At 37.7% G+C, this 17,535-nt stretch overlaps 1 protein-coding gene across 1 annotated transcript in view; it reads right to left on the reverse strand.

Annotated features, from left to right (window-relative positions):
* The window catches only part of cntnap5a (contactin associated protein family member 5a), a 135,239-nt gene extending 126,736 nt beyond the window's left edge, over positions 1-8,503 (reverse strand). The window contains exon 1 of the mRNA XM_042494432.2: positions 8,263-8,503. Within this exon, the coding sequence (XP_042350366.1) occupies positions 8,263-8,329 (67 nt within the window). The 5' untranslated portion in view covers positions 8,330-8,503. The remainder of the gene's footprint in view (positions 1-8,262) is intronic.
* Between the last annotated feature and the right edge of the window lie 9,032 nt (positions 8,504-17,535).

Here is a 17,535-nt window from a genome sequence, read left to right on the forward strand (position 1 = left end):
CTAGCTGCTCCAGCACTGCAATGATTGGTCTACAAACAGAAAACTTAAGATAATCCATATTTACTTAAAAGTAAAAATTCCAAACATTTGCTGGTTCCTGCCTCTGGTATGCTTACAATAAAGAAAAAATAAATCTCTGTTGAAAAATAAGCAATTTAAGACATTTTTAATGTTTTGGGGTTTTTTTGCTAACATTTTATACAGACTAGGCGATTAATTAATCATGAAAATATTCATCTATATCTTCAGACTATAAAATAAAGTAAATAATCTCTAGTTAAAGCCTTGAGATACTTATTTGTATACTCTAATCAAGCGCTAATTACATTATACTCACTGGAAATGTACCTTATCTTACTCCATAATTATTTCATAGCAGCATTTAGTTGCACTACTTTTTAAATTACAAGGCTGCAATTAACAATTATTTTCATTGTCTATTATTTTCTCATTAAATGGATCTGTTATGTGGTTTATAAAATGTCATAAAATGAGGAAAATGTTGATTAGTGTTTCCCAAAGCCCAAGATGATGTCCTCAAATGCTAGATATATTCAGTTTACTGTCATAGAGGAGTCAAAAAAAAGAAAAAAAAACTAAAAAACAAACAAACAGAAAATATTCACATTAAAGAAGTTGGAATCAGAAAATTGACTTCTTAAACTTTTAATCCCTTTTTACATTTGTTGACGATTAATTTAATAGTTGACAACCCATCAATTTATGGATTATCTTTGCAGCTCTATTAAAATACTTTCTATCACTACACTAAATTTTGCCTTAAAGCTCCACACCCACAAGCCAGAGCTTCAGAATTAAAGTTGTGCATACACATTAACTGTTATTTTTTGGTTTAAGTAACAGCCAGCCAAATACTACAGTTTGGAGGAATGCTCAGCAGCAGCTTAGACTGCACATTCACAGTTTATCAGATATCTTCCAACTCAAGCAGAACTTAATGTAGGCTCATCAGTGGCTCATGAACAACATCAAATATGCAAAATTTATAAGACAACTTGTGAATTATGAGAAGGCTACAGCCCCCAGTCCAAGTATGGATGAGAATTGAGAACCGGTTCCAATCAGTCCAATGGATCGGAATAGTATTTCTCCTATCAATTGCTTTTCCTGATGCTGACATGTTTTTCTGAGAGCTTTACATTGCGAAAAAAGTGACGTCAAACTCGTGCTAAAAAGCAGCAAGCGGTCATAGAGGACAGGAAGAAATGGTCCAAAGTGCTGCTTGTTTTGTCCGTTAAGTGCCGTGCTGGGAACGTTTACACTTCACAAGCGCTATTTTAAAGGTCAGTTCACACACTAGTTTACTTTTATGTCCTTTGTTTATTTCTGTGTTTGTTTTCAATAAAATAAAGTCTTGTGATCATCATTTACTCACAGATATTTCCCAAGACTGTTTGGACGGATCTACTAAATGTGTCCTTTCAAATCCTTTGCCAATGTGGCTGACGTTTTGCATTGGTTTTCAGACCAGGTAGACACAATTTTCAAACAAATATGATTTTTTTCCCCATTGAAATCTTAAACTAAGTGATTTGTTCAAGTCCTTCAGATATGAATTTGAACTGGTCTCAGCAGTAATGGTAGCTGCATTGTCCACCAGGTTTGAGTTTTGTCAGCATGCTGGGTGCCATAAAACGAGCGCAGTTCACTGTTGTGAAAGTGATTTGGGCTTATATTCAAGGAAAAAGTTGCAAACAAATGCTTTCAGTTCACTGTTTACCAAAAATATGAGCCTGTTTAATGAATGCACTGTTTTAGTGTGTTTCAGCACACAGCTGGTATTTTCACCAATACCAGCTGTGTGCTGAAACATCTTTCCACACCACATGGATTTAAAATAAAAGAATGGCACACATTTGACACTTAACACACAAATGTCACTGCTCCCCAACTGAGCAGCACGTCTATTAAAGAGGGTAAATATTCTCTGTTATAATAAAATATAATAACACCACACAGGCAGACTTGGCAGAATTTCTCTTTGACTAAGAAAACGTAATAAAGACTATGCAAATATTTGCTCTTTTCATCAATTTTATATCATAACAGTAGAGCTTTTGCACACCTTAGTCACATGTATGCGTTTTTCAGAGGTAATATAACACTGATGCAAAGAACCAGTGTAGGCTTTTTTTCTACACAGAGAATTGATCAGGAATTAGTAAAGTAATTGACAAAGATTTGGACCGATAAGCAGAATTGAAAATGGCTTCACTGAACCTTATCAAGTCCCATCCCCAACTGCCAAGCTAAGCTAAGCTGTCTGTATGCACCGAGACAAAACCATCCAACTCCTGACACCACAGCAAAGAAGGCCACCTCAGAAATGTAAGTAATGTAAGTAACCGTAATGTATGCTTGGACATCCTAGCTGTAAATATAAAACCACTCCAGCTAAAGTGGCCAACGGTGCCAGTAAAGTCATTAAAAAACAGTTGGGATGATACACAGAACTGAATACAAAGCTCAATGTATTTTACAAATAAGCATTCAACTCTCACTTTTCTCACTTATACTATTAACCCTTCGAAACCTGAGCAAATTGGTTTGATTTCTGTCAAACACATGCGAAAACAAAGCAGACAATGAGCAACTTAACCACACGTGGCCCAAAAATAGCAAGAAATTAGTAAAAAGAGGAAAATTATCTGAAAATAAGAAGAAGAGGAAGAAAAAAAAGACCTGAAAACAGTGCCAAACATTAAGAAATATCTTTGTGTAATTCTAATAAATATAAACACAATTTTCTGGAGATTTTCCCTTGTTCTTGATAATTTTCTAATAATTCTACCTAGTAATTCGAACCCTTTTTCTTCGGTTTCAAGTCTTTGTCACCTTTTACTAATTTATTGCATTTTTAAAAAATATTTCTTACTAGGATTATTATTGCCTCCATGTTTTGAAAGAAATCAAATCATTTTGCTCAGGTTCAAATAGCTTGTGAGAGGCAACTGAATGCAGCTCAAGAAAACTGATGTTGAACCAGGTTTGAAACGGTTAATTGCTTTGGAGCACCATGTGGTTTGCAAACATCCTCACTAACTTCCACTGGTAGAAGATTACATTGTACTGCGTTAATAAAATAAACAGCTTAAGAGAGAAAAATAGCTCTTTCATACACACTTATGCAAAGCTCCTATGTTGCCAGGCAATCGCCGCAAAGGTCACACCAATACAATATCAATTAACTCCCGCTGAAAATGGCAGATCGAAGCTGACGTTTCCAGTGACATACTTGTCATTGTCTCTTTGTGAAAAAGTGCAATGTGACTTGTGACAGGAAGTGGCTGGCACCTGACAAAGGCCACACAAACCAGCCGTGACACATCGCTGCTCCCCTCCTTTTGTTTCTCACTGGTAAATATGAGAGCGGCTCTTTGACCTCCACGAGCATCTCACCATTTGATCTGAGCGCAGTATGTCAGAGCTGATCACTGCACACATTTGAGAACCACCGGGCTGCCATAAATGAGTAATGCAGCTGTCAGTTTAGCTAAGTTCCTCACCTTAACATAAACTGCTTAAACCCCAACACTGGCCTGGTGTCACACTCGCCCTCTGAGAGCAAAGATACACCCAGAGATCAAATGATGTCATGCCACTGGTGTGTTGGTTTACAGTTGGGAAATCACTTGGGAAATCAACGTTTAACATGACAAGAGAGGGCAGGAGAGGTTGAAAGTCCCGCTATATTATTCAACACAGAGCTGTTACGTTTGGGTTTACAAAATTTTAAGGGAAAAACAACATAATATAAAAGTGGAGACATTAATTGAAGTGTACTTGTTTGGTTTCTGAAATGTAATTGAGTTAAGGATAAATATTACATAAATCCCTGTTTTTTTTAAGGAGAATAAATGCTATCCTCTCCATGGGAAATGTGCTCCTAAAACCAAAAAAAAGGAATTAAAAAACAGACCCAAACTATATTTTGGTTTAAAATGGCATGATTTATGTGTGTCCATAACTTTCATGTTTCACCCCATAATATCACTGTATCTCTGCACCAAAATATGGTACTGTTCCTTTAAGTGACATCACTAAGAGGAAATTACATCATTTCAGAGTTTAAAGAAGACAAATTAAAATCCTGGTTAGTTTTGATTTTCTTTTAGACATTTTTGTTTCTTTATTTCTTTGAAATCTTGCCTTTCAAGCATAACATATCTAGTTTGTCATGGAATAACATGGGAAAAAACAATTTTTTAATGAATTACTAGAGAATAATTAAACCTCCCAAAAATGTTTCTCTGGTTGAAAATCGATATATTTTGGTATTTAGCTGTGCTGTTGATTGATTTTGGTCTAACTTGGGACATTTGGGTGCAAAGCATTAAAATCCTACAAACTGTGTTATAAATAAGTATAGTTACTGCCCTCTGAAGGCTGAAACCTGGTTGTTGCTATAGCATCCTGCTGCTGGCTGATCCTGGCAAAAGGAATCTGCTTTTGACTGAGGCCCCTGTCGCAGCCCTCTAACCAACGGAGAACTTTGTGTGTGTGCAGGGGGCAGGGAGGTGCAGTGGATCGAGAAGCAGCACAACTGGGTGACTGGGTGCATCTAAGCCGCCCGCCCCCCAGTCCTGGCCCATTTTTGAGACTTTTGTTTACATTCCAGTGCGGAGGCACTTAAATCAGACGTGTGTGTGTGTGGGGGGTTACTCTTTAAAATATTTATCTGTCCAAAAACATGATTATTTCATGTAGCTGCATGCTATGTTTGGTGTTAGCTTTGACCACAGAGAGGATTTTGGCCATATTACTTTGAACCTTTCCACCCTATAATGGGTACAAAAAAATTATTTGTGCCTCAGCTTGGAAAATATGTTTCATTGCAGGTCTAACATATTCCTCATGCTGTGAAATTCAAAATTCTACACGTGGCTACTGTCAAAAATGTTAGAATACCAGGCTTCACTCTAAAAGAGTGTTGGGGCAGATATAAAAAGGAGGGTTTTGGGGGGGTTCCCTCTCAGGGAATTTTTTCATCAGGCAGTTGATTTTTCATACATTTTCATACGTTTTTGAATTTCCTGCATTAATTTATGGTGAAAATGTCTTTAATCTTATCTAAATAAAGGTCCTCTACTATGTTCATGTTGTCACTGGGGTGGAGTTATTTATTTATTTTTTATTTATTTCATGTGTGAGATGAACACTATAATGACAACTTAGTTGTTCTTAACAGCATGGCTAAAAATGTAAACTTTTTCCAAAGAGCGCAGCATGAAGGATAGGTCATGGGGGCAATAAAATAAAAAAGTTTATACCGTTAGCAGCATGCAAGAATGTGCGCATCAAAAATTCTGAATATACATTTTTTATTTTAAATTAGGATATGTATCTTGTGTGCAAGTTAAGTTTTGGGCCAGAAACTCAAGCTAGATAACTCATAGAGAGGCCAGAAATGTAAGGATTCATCCTCTTGGGAGCATGATTATTGATGGTCTAACATATTTTTCATGTTTTGAAAGGACCTACAAAATTGTACATCTGGTTATGTTAAAAAAATCTTAGAATAGCAAGGTCCAATCTCAACAGTTTCAATAGACTGACCACTGGAAGCTTCAACATGTTTTTACATTGCACAACATAAAAACATTGTGTAGAATTAAAACTTTGAAGATTGTTTAGTTATTCTATATGTGAACTTTGTGCAAGAGGTATAGTTCATAGAATTGCATACAAATGTTTATTCCATAAGAAGCATGTCAGAACATGCTCACCAAAACAAAGCCTAGAAATATGAACATAAGATGATACTTTTCCTTTATATATCTTGTGTAGGAGGCCAAAACCAGAAAGGTTTATCCTCTGAGAAGCATGACTGACCTAACATTTAAATTCTGACAATCTGCTTATTAGATTTTGTGTAAATGTGGAGATCTTTGCATGAATATCCACAATAAACATCTGACCACTAACACACAGAACAATGAATCAAGCTGGTCACTGACTTGTGTGCAGCCACGATGACTCCAGCTATCTACCTAATTTCTTTATGAGCACAACAACACTATTTTGAGTGCCAAAGTTTTCTTTCACGTAATACCAGGTTCACATGGAGGACCAGAGCAAAAACAGCCAGAAACAGGCAGCAGCAAAACATACAGATATAAAATTAACATATTGACAGAGGGAGCTATCTATATCGATGTTTCATGTCATACGTCTCTTCTTAATGTTGGCAGTTTGTATTCTAATCACAGTTTTTTCTTTTTTATAGTCACTATTTATCTTTATGTGTTTTGTCAACACAGATGGTTGCCATGTGATGCAGATACTGCTAAAGGAAATTTTAACATGTTTACTGTAGACGCTGCACGTGTTACTGTGATTCCACTTGAAGGCAGCTTTATGAGCATCTTACATTTACTGAAAAATCAACAATAAAAGCTGCCAGTTTACAAGATCCACCTGGCTACTGTAAAACGAATGCAGCCTACCAAAACGCCCCCACCCCGGTGCTATATCACCGAGGGCAGACTAAACACGTCAGATAGGTGTGTATCCAGTGTCAGAAAACCCATTTAACACACTTTTTCTCTATTATTATGTCTGCAGGGTTTGTCTTCAGTTTGGGTATGATGTGTTTGCTCTGCTCATTGTTCCCCCTGCGAGGACTTTCTGCAACATAGGTTAAAGATAGGACTCTACAGAGATAACAGGGTTTAAACCATTATTTTCATTATCAATTGATCTGATGGTTGTTTTCTTGATTAAGTGATTCATTAATCAAAATCTGCCAGAGGGTCTGGGGCAGGGGCATTTCGAGGATTTGGGGACATTGGGGGCTTAGCCTGGATCACAGTAAGGGGGATTTTTTTTTTTTTTAAATAAGCTCTGTTTTAAATGTTTTAGTGCACTCTGGCATCGTTCTTACTCTTTTTTTTTTTATTTACTTTTCAGACTTATTATGAATGAGAATGTAAAAAAATACTGGTCGTTTTGAGTAATTAGTAGTGAGCACTGACATATGCACAAAAACACAAAATGCAGTAACTGAATGAAACAAAGGACACAAAACTTGTGTTTTTGATCAACAATATTATATTATTTTCAGAGGATTTAATGCATAAATAGAATGTAGGATATTTATTTATTTATTAGGAAATATTTTTAGGCCTATTTTTCATTTTGAAAAGAAAAATCATATATATTTGGACACTGGGCCATTAATTAAATATTCAGGACTGACGCCTCAGATGCCCAGGCCTAAGAACACCTCTGGTCTGGGGGTCCAAATGCAGAACTGCAGTGCAATACTCGAACCAGTGGTTATAAAAGGCATATGGCATTTTTTTAAGTTTATTATCTAGGTGTGTGTTTGCCTGTTATAGAATTGCAAAAACATACTATCAATATTTTTTTCAAAAATTGTGGGGTTGGAGATGTGTCCTCCCCAACATATAATTTGGGCTAATTACTGCCTTGATTGAGTGTGCAAAATATAACATTTGTCCAACCAACAATATTCAAAGCCCAGCGATATTCAGTTTGAGCAAATAAAAGCCGTAACCATCACATTCAAGCTGAGTTTCATGTCATTTCTGCTTGAAAAATGACTTTCAATGATTGATGGTTCTAATTACTACAAAATTTATTCCACATACATTATTGCAACCACTCAAGCAATTAAATCCGAAGCTAAAACTGTACAGCTTCAGATTTAAAACCCCTGTGGGGTCCAGAAGCAGTCAGTCTTTCTGGTGGCAGCTTCAGCAGCAGGCTGTGTGTTGTTTTCACGTAGGAGTGGACCAGTAACAGCAGCTGTCTGTGCAGTACAGCTGTGGCCAGTCAGCAGTTTCTCTTCTCCAACACACACACACACACACACACACACACACACACACACACTAGCAAAACGCGTCTAAACACAAAAAGCTCTGTGTGGCAAATAACCCGAGATGCACCAAGTAACCCTCACTGAGCACACTCCCTCCAGTTTGACTAGAGCATGAGGAGGAATGAACCTGTTTGCTTGACCTTCATCGCACACCACGAGTCCGTTTTTGCTCAATAGCAATGCACGCGCGGATCAACAACTTGTTCTCTTCACGACACAAATGGTGTTAAAACTACTCTCCAAAGTACACCCATCTGTAACAGTGATGATGCTCCCTCTGCAAAAATATGATGACAAAGGTACCAACAAGGCGTCCAAAGTTCTATCTGATCTCCATACATGAGCTCTGAGCCCGGAGAGGAGCGCACAGGTGAGCGTGGAGGTGAAATACTCACAGTGAGTGGCGGCAGATGCTCCGCTAAAGACGCTCAGAGTGTAAACCATATGCAGCAGAAAAACCATCTTCCCAGCCGTGGTGTGGTTATTATCCGTGTGTCCGCAGAGAGATGGATATAAACAAGAGGAGAGGTTCCTCCTCGCTCCTCCAGCACGGAGCGATAGAAGGAGTCTGATGTGGAAGTGCGAACTGCTCCGACGACGACACTCCCTCACTGTGAGGCGCAGCCCGCCTCTCTCTGTCTCTCTCCCTCTCTCTCTCCCTCTCCCCCTCTCTCTCGCTCTCTCTTTGTCTCACCCTCTCTCTCTGTTTCAGTATATATTGGCAGAAAAAGAGCACTGTGATGCCCGAGCAAAATGCACCACAGAGGAAAGCTGTGCATGCAGCAGCAGCAGCAGCAGCAGGAGCAGGAGCAGCAATACCTATTATTTATGCTTCTGTGTATTCAACTTCATTGTAAAATAACAAGTATAAGCTTGGAGTAGCACGAGCGCTCTGGCAGGTCGGTAATTAATTAATTCTCAGTGCCACTATTGGCTCCTTTTGAAAGTGTGGAAGGGAGCCAATCACAGTGAAGCATCTGCTTGGAGTGAGGTGTCTCATCTTGTCTTGTTTTGTGCAAAGAGCAGAAAATCTACCCATCTCTCTGCCACAGATTTGTTTTATTGGCATGAGTATAATTAAGTACAAGGCTGACAAACAACTCAGCACAAGGTTTATAATATGCGCATAAACAACAGTAGGAGTCTGCAGCAGTGGCAGGTTTTATGAGGGGCAGGGGAGAGGACACATTCACCAAGGGGCCCCATTAAGGAGCCGATAATATTATACCCTAGTTTCCTTCTCTCTCTTTTTTAAAATCATAAATTAATTATAATGTTTGTTTTACTGATTTAAAATACTCCGGACTCTGCTTGGGCGGTATCTGATTTTTCATCCCTTCATGGAATTTCACTGGGTATACAATATATGATGGTACCGTATACCCCACAACGTAAGGTAATATTCTTACATGCATTTTCCTTACTCTCTTTCACCTAAACTAAGAATTTGGGGTTGCAGAACCTGTTTTTTTTTTGTTTTGGTGCTTGTCTTACCAGGTTAAATCGGTCAAACTGACAGCATGAGCAGATCTGCGGCACATCTTGAGAAACGGTTTCTCACCATTTTTTTCCACATGACATGCACGGTTTTCAGCAAAAATTGACAGTGAAAGTCATCTTTTGATAATTATGCCGACTCTGTACCAGCTTTTCCTACAGTTTCAATGTTTTTATCTGTCACACACACGAGAAAATAAATGTATCTGTTTCAAAATAAAAGCCCTTTTATGACGTTTCAGACAGAATGTCTTCAGTTGATCACACATGCATTTTCTTGTGAAACCTTTGCAGGACTGTGTTGATGATGCATTAGCTTGCACGACTTTATAAATGAGTGGAGTATGCATGTTTAATTGTGGAAATACAGTAGTTATAACTGTAGGCAGCTCTGCAGCAGCGCTGCAACAACAAGCGCTGCCAATGTGAACACACACTGCTCACGCATGCAGTGTGGCTGGGGTGTAACCTCCGGGGTAAGTGATGCGCACTGAATGCAAAACATCCTCAATACAGCCTCTCAAGCATGAAGTTATTAGAAAGAAGGGGTCTGTAAATTTGACAGCATTTGAAATCACACCATCGGGATTTCTAAATATCCTGGTAAACCGTAACATTGTGATATTGCCCATGCCTACTCACTACTGTATTCTGTAAGGTGGAAAATATACAAAGCTTGATATATTTAAAGCTCCAGAGTGAGGGATTTAAGGGCATCTATTGGCTATCTTTGGGATCACCCGAGTATGCTTATTAATTCTTTCCTTATCGACAACCAAGTCAGGTGTTTTTGTAACTTTGACATGTTTCAACTGTCTTCCTGTAGTTTTCCTCAGAAGAGTAATGTGATGTTGTGACATGTCCTGTAAGCTGATTTATACAGGTGACTTGTCTGAGGATGACTGCAGGAAGACAGCAGTTAAAACATGTTAAGGTAAAAAAAAAAAAAAAAAACCCAAACCCATCTTACCAGTCTGTCAATGAGAAAATAATTTAAAAGTTTCATTGGAGACTAAACAAACCCTTCTAGAGCCTAGTATACTGCAATAGCATCGTACCACCCAACAGACTATACAACTAGTGCCCTATATTTATTAGTACTAATATTCTATAACAAAATAAAAACAAATGCGTGCAACAAATCATTAAACGAGTGTAAAAAATAAATATAGTTAAAGAGTTAAATGTGATGGTAATAGTGAAGGCCATAGCAGAACAGAGATAATAAAAATCTAAAGATGAAGCAGATTTCAAAGGGGCTCATTACAGCTTAATGTGTTGTTCTGCTGCTTTTCCCTCCGGCTGTTTCACTGCTTGTATAGCATGGTCAGTTTTCCCCCCAAGTAAATACTGAATTCTCTTTGGGTCTGAGAGAATCTCATATTCTTGGTATTTGAGTTTTATTCTGCTATAACTTATGTGCTCATACAGCCTGGAGTAACAGGAAGTGTGCTGTCTCTCCATCTTGTTTTTGGCAGAACTGACTCAGTTTGTTTTCTCTGGGCCAGATTTTTTTGTGACAACCAGTCTTAATGGCCAATTTGTGGTCAATTGTGTGGCTATACAGTGCTTTTTGATAAATTATTTCTCAGTTTGTGATCGCTCACGCTGCTCAGATAATCCAACAGGCAGGATTGTCTGCTAGTGAGCATTTAAGTTCACCGTGAGTTTTTTGTTGGAGATGTCCAGCGGCTGGTGCACTCTTCTTTTTCTGCAGGCCATCTGCTGTAAGGCAGGCTGAGCCTCATGAGCAGCTGGTTGAGGGGACTTCTCTCCATCTTCTTTTGGCAACACAAGGCTTTGTAAGGGTACAATGTCTACTGTTATGCTTTTGTGGCCCCTGCACTTGACTATTATATAATAAAATGTTGGTTACAATACAGATTTGATTATTTTTGCCAGTTTTAGTTTGTTAAAAAATTTCCTTGGCTTTAAAATAATAAAACAAATAAGGTCTTTTTTTTGCTAACAAATAGAAAATCTACCTGTTTACCCCCCTAATTCAGTTTAATTTAGCTTTATTGGCATGGTCATAATTAAGTATAGCATTGCCAAAAAATCTGTTGTACAAAGTTTACATAATATTATTGTTTAAAAATATAGATGACCAACAGGTCAATTATTGAGCTCTATGATCACTATACTACACTATACAGCTATGTTAAAGGGCAGGTTTGGTATTTTTTAACCTCGATCCCATTTTACCATGCTTTTGTGTGTAAGTGATAATAATAATAATAATAATAATAATAATAATAATAATAATAATAATAATAATAAAAAATTAAAAATCTACATCTGTCCGGTATTGAGCGAGACTACTGCAGCCAGCAAAGGCTAAACAAGCTGCAACGTAAACACTCAGGGCATGTTTGCACCATCAAATAAATTCACTAAAAGTGCTTGTTTTTGCCATTGAGAGGCTTTGGTTACTAATTTAAGTGTCTGTCAATTTACTGAAAGGATACCTACAGTGATAGACCTTTTCGTAAAGAGTAACATCCTTCTGGTTTAACCAGAAACAATCCTGAAGCTGCTATTGTCAACCCTGCCAAACTCCATTTAAATAAACAGTACTTTCATGAGTCAAAGTAAACAAAAACTAGATAAAACTAACAAAAGCCAACTTTGTTCATTTTTCTACTGTTCCATCTCTGGTTTGGCTGATATAGTCCATTATTTCACCCAGTTAAATGTAAAAATATGCTGACTCTCCACCATTAAAATCACTGTATATAAAAGGAGTCTGGTGGATTTGGTGATGGTGATTTTGGGAATGTTTCTAGATAAACAAAAAAAATTTTAATCTTTGACAAAAAGGTTGATTTCTGTAGGGACCCTTTCAATAATGTTGTCAGGCACTTTATTTTTATTCTTTTCATCCAGTCAGTAACAAAAATAAGCACTTTAAGTGGAATTAAATCAATGGTGTAAATAATCCCGAAGCAGTTACATTGCAGCCTTTTTCACTCAATGATTAACTGTAGTATGACTGTATATGAATATTGCCGTGTAGCCTGTGTCTCTTGTATGTCCAAGACAAACTTCTCCTAAGGGAGACAATAAAGGCTCTTATTGAATTAATCTTAATCTTAATTCCAAAACTGTTTGAAATTAGCCATTTAAACAAAAAGGACATGGGCAAATAGGGTCCAGGTTGAAAAAGAAAATTACAAAAAAAACTCCCTTTACTTTAATCCAATTTACTGAAGGACAAACAGATTCCTGAAAATAAATCTATAGATTGAATATACATGATGTGATGAAATATAGTTTAAAAGTGGTTCTTCTGTGAGGAAAGCCATAGAAAGAAATAAAAACAACAACAACAAAATAACAAGGAGAGGAGACAGATTTTGAAGAAGCTCATGTGTTGTTCTACTGGTTTTCCCTCAGGCTCTGACACATATTGCTGCTTCCCTGGCAGTGTCAGTTTATTCCCCAAGCAAATGTTGAATTTTGTTTTTGTCCGAGTTTGTGGCATTTGCTGTATTCAAGTACATCATGATACTACATAGCACACAGTTATGAAAGACTAGCAAATCACTGCAAACATGTGTAACAGTTTAACATTTTAATGTAATGGTAACAGTGAGCGGAGAGAAGTAGAGGGGAGCTTCACTCTGTGGATCTTTTCAGCACCACAGTGGCGGACAGCTCCCTCTCCACACACATTAGACATAAATGTTCTCACTCTCTGTCCATTAACAAAGTGAATGGAAAAGTACATGACGGGGCCTGTGTTCCACTAAAGGAACACTTTATTTTCAGGGGGCAATTTTTGTTAATTTTCTAGTAAAGAGAACTGATATGAAATTGTAAATTCCTGGGAAGGTTCTTGGAAAAGAAAATGTAATTTGCCACAAAGATAGGAAAATTGCCATAATGTCCAAATGATGCACATTCAGGAAGTTAGTCTCAATTTCACTCCAGTGTAATTTATTCAGCTGAACATGAAAATAAATGTGATGTTGTACGACTGGCAAATATACATACTGTATGTATCTGTTAATAAAATTGTAATGTAAATTTTTCCACATGGAATTGATGATAACATTGACTATTGATATTTTCAAGGTATTGCATCTGGAAAACATATACTGACTGGATGTAGCTGACAAGTTAGCCATGTAGCTTCCTTCTCTGTTAAGTTACATATGCTGATCAGTAGGGGTGTAATGATCCATCGATCTGGATCAATATATCGATTTAATAATCAATGATGCAATGCGATCAATGTAATGTTAAAACATCAATCCATATCATCCACAAAATTCGGCAGTCAAGTAATGGCAAGCAGCCGAGAAAGACAATGAGGATTGTTTACTTGGGAATAAATCAGCAGAGTGTAAATATTCCGGATTTCAGAGAAAATAAGGGTCAACATACAGAGCGCATGTCATATGTAAACAAAGAAAAAGTACAAATGATACATATAATTGTTAAGCTAAACTTAAATCTCTGCTGATTGACTTATCTCATGTGCAGTTTGATGTGTGTTACTGGAGTCAGTTAAAAGTAAACTTTAGTGCATTTAACTGGTTAACATAATTAATGTGTTGTTTTTATCTTTTATGGCTGAAAGCAAAAAAGAAAGGGCTGGCAGCTTCTGCTGTAACAGATTGTGTCAGATGATCAGATGATATTGTTTCACATCGATCGCTGGCCCCTAAATTTAATCGAATCAAAACTGTATTGAGGCAGACTTTTTAATATCGGAAGATATCGTATCCTTGTCTAAAGAATTGATATAATATTGTATTGTGATGAAACTGGTGATTTACACCCCTACTGATCAGGCAAGATGTACAGACTGGTGTAACAGCCAATAACGTCTTAACAAATCATCAGTTTTCTCATGTGTAGCAGTTCAGATCACATTTAGCAGCAGAACATCTAGGCTGCATTTAAATAGTCAAAAAATATGTCCTAATGTCATATGTATAATGTATATAGTATAGTAGTATTTTAACTTTATTTGTGACACAATGGAGCAGCTCAAAAAGCTGCAACCACTACATAGACAAATTAAAATTGAGGTGGCTGCTAGCAAACATTTATTATTATTTGCACGTGGCAGAGAAGCAGTGCAGCATTAGCATTCATTTGTATTCATGTTTGTGGCCAACTGTTCACTCTCCTTTTAGCTCTGTTTTGATCTCCACCAACTCCTGGGGGAAATATCTGGCTCTTTAGCAGCTAAAGGCTCCACTATGTTCAGAAGCTGGTTGAAGTTTTCTTTTCTGGCATTAACTTTGCCTCTTTTGATTAGGATCAGGGAAAGTTGGGGCTAACAAGTGAAGAAAACTCCAGAATGTTCCCCTGCATTGATGCATCTTGTTATGAACATGCCACTCTCTCTGCTTCCTCGGAGTGCTGTGTATTTTTATTTATTGTGCAACATGTTATATTATATTTATACGCATCTGTCGATGTGCCGCTGCTCCTGTGAGCTGACCCATCTTGTACTGACAACAAATTCCAGCTGACTACAGTTAAGTTAGGTGAAACTTAGTAACTCTGCCAGTGTCTTCAGGGGGTGCAACCAAAAAAAAGGAGGCATGGACCTTTGGGAGCTTGAAAGCATCACAACCAACGTTTTAAAGAAAAAACAAAACATTCTTTCTTTCACAAACAATAAGTTGAACTCATAAGGGAAAAAACTTTGCTTAATTTAATACTCTGATGGATTTTACTGCTACAGACTTAATTAGTCCTTCTAAAGTCCTGCCCCTTTTTGCTCTGTCCTCCAATGACAGTTGAGCAGGCTTGGTACCTGACAGAATCTTGATCAACTTTCCTTTTTTCCTGTTATGTTTGGATATGCTATGTGCTAGGCTCCTCTAAGTTGTATTTTTATTTATTTTTTAAATTTTTTTTAAAATTTTATTTCTTTCTAAGAGTCTGATTTGCGTAAAAACTGCAGTTATTAGACAAAATGGCAAGGTTGTGAAAAATTTACAGGAATTAGCTGAATTTGCATTTACTGTTGCAATCACAGCATGGAAACATTCTGGAGGTTATTTTTTTGTCTGTTTTGTTTGGTAGGACAATCATCCATATTTTCATAATTAGCAATTTTGTTTTGGTGATAATTGTCCCTCCCTCAGTGCTGTTTGTTTTGATTCATTGGCTCCAATACCTACATTTGATGAGAATATAATAAACATATGGCTACGGACTATCTATGGCAGAGATAAAGTCATGATTTTTCCCGAGTCACTAAGGGAGGTTCAAGGAAAAATATTTGGAACTTGGATTTTTATCTCAAGATAAAAATAAAAAATAGAAATAACAAAAAGTGAGACTCCCCACACCCCTGCTTTGATAAATACAGTACAGTCCCTTTGCAACAAATGTGTTGGAGGCATAATTTTGTATGCATCCTGTTCATCACCATAATGTATATATAGCTATCATGGGTCATGTTAGCCGGGGGGCCCAGGCAGTTGCCTCCTTTGCCTGATGGTTAAGTCCGCCCTTGAACTCAGGAGGAGATTTCCATCACAGCTGCAAAGTGTAATTGTAACTTCCGCCTGTTTTCTGGTTAGTTGGACACTGATTGTGAAGGAGAGCACTCTCCCCTCAAGGACACTATCAACAGAAGTGCTCAGGCCTAAATATGAGAGTTCTTTGCATCTGAAAACTCCTGCTCATCCATCATGTGTAAGAGTGAAACTCTCGGCAGTGTCTGTGTTTCCCAAATTAAATTCTCCACAGTGGCTGCATCAGAGGACGATTCACTCAGTAGCTCTGTGCCAGATAGAGGATCCTGACAAAGCTGCAATCAGAAAGGTGTCACAGATTCAGGTGATCTGTGAGCCCCAAAAAGGGAAGCGTACACTTTGCTCCCCTAGATAGCCTTAGCAACACCATTTCACAGCTGCCAAGTGGACAAAAGCCCTGCTATCCCCACACCAGAGGGGGAATTAGACTCAGCTTGAATGGTCTTAATGTTTTCTCGTATCTCTATGTGGGCTTTGGCGTCCACATAATGCAAACATAGTTCCCATATTCAAATTGCCTACAGCTGTAGTCATTGAAACAAATGTTCCTAAATGTTCCCCTCCTCTGTATCGAGCTCCAGAGAGTCATGAAAGGATCAAAGGAGCATGTCGCCGCGAGGAGCTGAACACGGACAATGCAAACGGAACTGGCCAACTGACATTGTCAGCCACTTCATTTTAATTGCATGGATTATGGAGCTCGTTTCCAAAGCTAATGTTTCTTGTTTCATTGCCTTTCACGTTCCTCCATGCTTTATTGCTCTCTCATAGCTTTTCTTTCCGCTGAAAAGCCAATTAAGTCCCTCCATGCTTTCATTTGAATCACAGGGCTTTTTTCGGTCATCCCGAGAAAAAAAATGCCCCACATGGGAAATTGTGAAGGAGGTCATTATTGCTGACTGGAATCCACTGAGTAGAGGTTAGCAGAACAATCCCTCATTCTCACAATAACCTACAGTAGATGAAATTCAAGTTCTTTCAAGCTACTGTTTTGTCACTCCAATCACATGGTTTCCCGGTGTCAGCATTGACAGAAGTGTCCCCGTCCTCTATTGTAACCTGACAAAACTCCTCGATTTTATTCTCTGGTGGAAACAATATCAACTGTCAAAGCAGGGACTGTGGAAAATAGCCCCTGGAAGTGTTTGAATAAGAAATCAAGTAAAGTCTTCGCTCAGCAGTCACAAAAGCAACTTTGGAGGAAAACATCTAATCAAAACAAATCACACATGGAGACAAAGGATCCAACACAGTATGTAACATAATACAACAAAAGAAACCACACAACACAGGCAGCACATTGGAAAGGCAGAACACAAGAGCTGAGTGATATGGAAAAACTCACTTATCACAGTATTTTGGTCTAAATACATTCATATCTATACTGTATATTGTGATGATATTGTAGGCTTGACTATTGTTTCTTTCACAAAAAAATAAATAAAATAATACATAAAGACATTTTTAATAAATAGCCATCAGCACTGTGGACATTAGGCATGGGTGATATTGGGGCATGATCAAATGGTATCTTCGAGGCTTAAAAACTAAGCTTCTGCTGAAATGCCAAAACTGCAGTTCGTCAAATAGCCACTTGATTCTGGCTTCAAAACCGAGCCAAGAGACCTCATGTTAAAATGCCCAACTTTACAGCAGAAATAAACA

Source organism: Plectropomus leopardus, chromosome 10, assembly GCF_026936395.1.
Source record: "Plectropomus leopardus strain MGB_pleo_1.0 chromosome 10, ASM2693639v1, whole genome shotgun sequence".
Taxonomy (NCBI): Eukaryota; Metazoa; Chordata; class Actinopteri; order Perciformes; family Serranidae; genus Plectropomus; species Plectropomus leopardus.